Source organism: Lagopus leucura, unplaced genomic scaffold, assembly GCF_019238085.1.
Source record: "Lagopus leucura isolate 7727_CA_CO unplaced genomic scaffold, USGS_WTPT01 34632-0_obj-0_obj, whole genome shotgun sequence".
NCBI lineage: Eukaryota > Metazoa > Chordata > Aves > Galliformes > Phasianidae > Lagopus > Lagopus leucura.
In genome coordinates, this window is record NW_024964944.1 from 3246 (window position 1) to 7056 (window position 3811).

At 42.5% G+C, this 3811-nt stretch overlaps 1 protein-coding gene across 1 annotated transcript; it reads left to right on the top strand.

Moving 5' to 3' along the window:
* Window positions 1-271: 271 nt before the first annotated feature.
* Window positions 272-1636, top strand: LOC122191917. Its single transcript, XM_042892321.1, has one exon. The coding sequence runs from the start codon at window positions 272-274 to the stop codon at window positions 1634-1636; it is 1365 nt and encodes a 454-aa protein (XP_042748255.1).
* Window positions 1637-3811: the final 2175 nt, after the last annotated feature.

Genomic DNA, 3811 nt, shown 5'->3' on the forward strand with positions numbered 1-3811 from the left:
CACGCGCCTGTTGGGGAAGTGAGGAAGTGATATTTTGTTACTTAAACGTGTGTGCCTCTCCAAGAAGTTTTATTTACTCTATTGAAACCTAGGAAGTGTTGCTTTAGCTTCACATTTTTTGTGCTCCCTCAAAGAAAGGAGGAGTGATTGAATCATTTGCATTTGTTTAGGTGTGGTGTATCTCCCTGGGAGGAGCGGTGAGAAGTAACTGAGCTTTTGAATACGTGTACCTTCTCCTCCCTTAGTGTTGGTCTTTCATTATATTGAAAAAATGAGCGACAGTAATGCCAGTATGAAAAGTGAAGATGTGTTATTTGACCTTTTAGAAAAGCATGGTGCTCGTCCCTCTTTGTCAGGGGTGGACTGGGCACGCCAAAATTGGCATAATTTGCAGAGTGTTTCGGACCGCATTAGTGTCTTACAGAATGAAGCTCGTACACGAGCTGGAAAAGGAAAGTCGTTTATTTGTGCCGTACTCGGGGCTGCTTTAAAAGCTGCCGTGGAGTTTCGAGATGAAAAGCATTCGGCAGAACTCCAAACCATACAAGCACTGCAGGAATCGGTTAAAGTTACAGAAGAATTGGTAAAAACTCTGCAGAATCAAATAGTTAATCTCGAGGAACAATTAGAAAGAGAGAAACGTAATTCAGCTTTGTTGCAAATGGCTTTTAAGGAACTGCTAACGTGTAAGCATGCCAGCCATACCGTCACCCACAGTTTGCCTCGAGAAAAAACTTTTCCTCAGGTGGAACTACCAGGAATGAAGGAAAGGCTAGATAAATTAGAAACTCCAATAGCCCCATTGCGTCCTTTGATAAAAACTGAATATACATTTGATAACAGTGAGGATCTAGATCCTCAAATGAATGTTAAGGAAATTCCCTTCTCAGCCACTGAACTAGCAAAATTGAAGAAAGATTTTAGCCGCTCTCCAAAGGAATCTGAGACAGAATATGTATGGAGGGTTAGCCTCACTGGTGGCGACCAGATTCGGTTAACAGAAAAGGAAGCAGAGGATTATTGGGGACCAGGAGTACTTTTAACTACTGGCAACAGTCATGCTCCCTGGTCCTTAACGCAAAGGGCTGCCTATTGGGCAGGTGGTCTCAACCCTTTAGAACGGGGAGACCCTCTTGCCATTACTGGAACAACTGATCAGTTAGTAGAGAGAGTTCAAAAGGCTGCTTGTCTCCAAATGATGTATGATAGAAAGCTGCAGCCGCACCATGAATCACCTATGATGATGCCTGTCGATCCTGAAAGAATGACCCCTCTAATTAGGGGGCTTCCAGAGTCGTTAAAACCTATAGGTATTCAACTGCAAGGAAAAATACAGGCAATGCCTCAAGGAGAGAGGGCCCGGGCAGCGTTAGAAGGAACTGTAACCCCCAACCATCTGCAGTCAGGAAACAAAGTGTGGACGTGGGGAGAAGTTGCCCAAGAGTTAATTAACTATGGAAGGAAATATGGGCCAGTGGTTTCTTCCTCCACTAAATTCGAGCCAAGAGAAGTAAGACTTGCAGCAGTCAGCCTTGCCCCCAGGCCTCCTAGCCCAAAGCTCAGTGGGACTGGAAGGGTCTCATTGTCAGTAAAAACAGGTAGGCGAAATATTGATCATAAACATAATTGTCTCTAGACATTGGGCTGGCAAAAGGGTGTTCCCCGAGATTTGATGAATGGATTACCCACTGTCAGGTTAGAGAAATTAGTTAACTGGTGGCCAGAACAAAAGCTCCAGAATCTCGAGGAAAGCAAAACCCCAGGTCCTAGGGCCTCTCCCAAGGAACCTGAACGGCTATCCAAACCATTAGAAAACTGATGTCTTCGCCCCCCCCAAGTGAGCGGGGTGGGGGCGGTGAAGGGTGGATGCATGAGAAAGCTCACAACAAAGGGAAGCAAGATCGTCGATTTAACACCTTCTGTCCAAAGGTCTCACCACTCTTGCCAGTTATCCCTGTGAGTCACGATCCAGTAGCTGATAAGCCAGGGAAACACTCTTACCTCCCCGGCCAAATTGTGTCGATTGACTTAGCTAACCTGAGGCCAGTTCCCCTAACCTTAACAGGATCCCTTAACAAATATCTTTGGAAGGCTAAAGACACCCCGAAAAAGGAATATGAAATCAACACTTGCTGGATTGTTGATTGTTCCCTCATTTTTTTTAACCCTATTAACAAAGCCCAAAAAGGGCAAGTCGGTGTCTTCTTTTATTTCACAGAAGATCCCCGTGGGACCTTGACAGAACACAAAAAGGCTAATAGCTGATTTTAACTATTTGTATTTTGTGACAGAAATACTGAAGATTTGATCATGCTAGAACACTGAATGTACCTCTTGATTACATTTTTTGGTTGCAATAGTGTTATGTTTTGTGGGTGTGGGTGGTGATTGGTATCAGTCCTTGGATCTGTTAAACTTCACAACTGGGTTCAGGGTTTTTACAGGTCATCCTGGCTTACTGGTACTCCCTGCACAGTGATGCCATTTCTTTTGACCCCTTCTTTCACCCCTTTTTTTACCAAACTGATTATGATTTGCATGTAACTCCTCCACAGTGTTTCCAAATTCCTAACAAACTGGGAAATGAATCAAGGGACCCATCTAATATCTATCAGATGTGGTCACAAAAGAAATCTATCAGAAAGCCTTTTGCACTGATGCTTTTCAGTGTCACATCAGTCTAGGAGTTCCATCCAAAACATGGTTGTTGGAAAGTGCCTAAGTTTTAAAAGAGAAGTGTATGTTTCTGGGATTACCCCTCTTTGATGGTTTGTACTGTGGGGGTATCCTGCACACACTATCCTGTGAAAAGTTCTGTGGACTGTAACAATGCTTGAACTTGCCAAACTAATATTTATATCTCTCAGCATTTGAATTGCTTTGGAAATGCTCAAGTGTAAAGTTCTCGAGACACTAAATTATCTTAGAAAACATTACATGGCAAGTCCACATATTGTCAAATTAGATTAGATACACTTTTCGTGAATTAACTGAAGTGTAATATTGTGGAGCTATTCATAAACACCACAACCTCTACTGAAGAATTCCCATCTGGATCCTGGCTTACACTGGGAGTTCCTGGGTTGGGAAAGCAGCTGACACAAATACCTCTGTTTGTTTTACCTATTTATTATTATTGGTTATTGCCAAATGTATGGATGTCTCTTTTCACTTTCTACCTTTTATTCATCATGTAACATTTGTGATACCACTCCTCAGGTATCACTGAGTGGTGTCTGTGGAAAACTGAATGATTCTAATTGTTGTCTAAAAATTGATGATAATGGGAAAGTTGTTAAACAGATTGCCCAGGGTATGCGGAAGATAGCCCATGTTCCTGTCCAAACCTGGAAAGGCCCAAACTTTGATTTATTTTCCTGGCTTCCAGGTGGCCCATGTGTCAAACGTATCCTGTTTTATCTACTGTGTGTTGTTGCAACTCTTATGTTTGTACCGTGTATGATTCCATGTTTTATTCAACTTATACAACGTGTTGTATCTTCCATGTATTTTGTAACCACTTCAACTGATGATGGACAAGTCCAACAGATCAGGGCAACATTTGTAACCAAGCCCAAGAAATCTTTTGTAGTAATTGTGTAACGATTATCTTCCCCTTCTCCCCCTCCTCCTTCCCCCTCTGCTTCTTTGCTGTATTTTTTATTTTCTCCCTTTTCTTTTCCTCACCACCGTGGAGGGTCACTTATACTTTATTTCAAGCAATCTTTGAGCCACGGGGTGGTGTGAGAATCCTTCTTAGTTTTTTTTGGCTCAAAGCTTGCTTCCTGAGGTTTTTCTTGTGATAAGACTC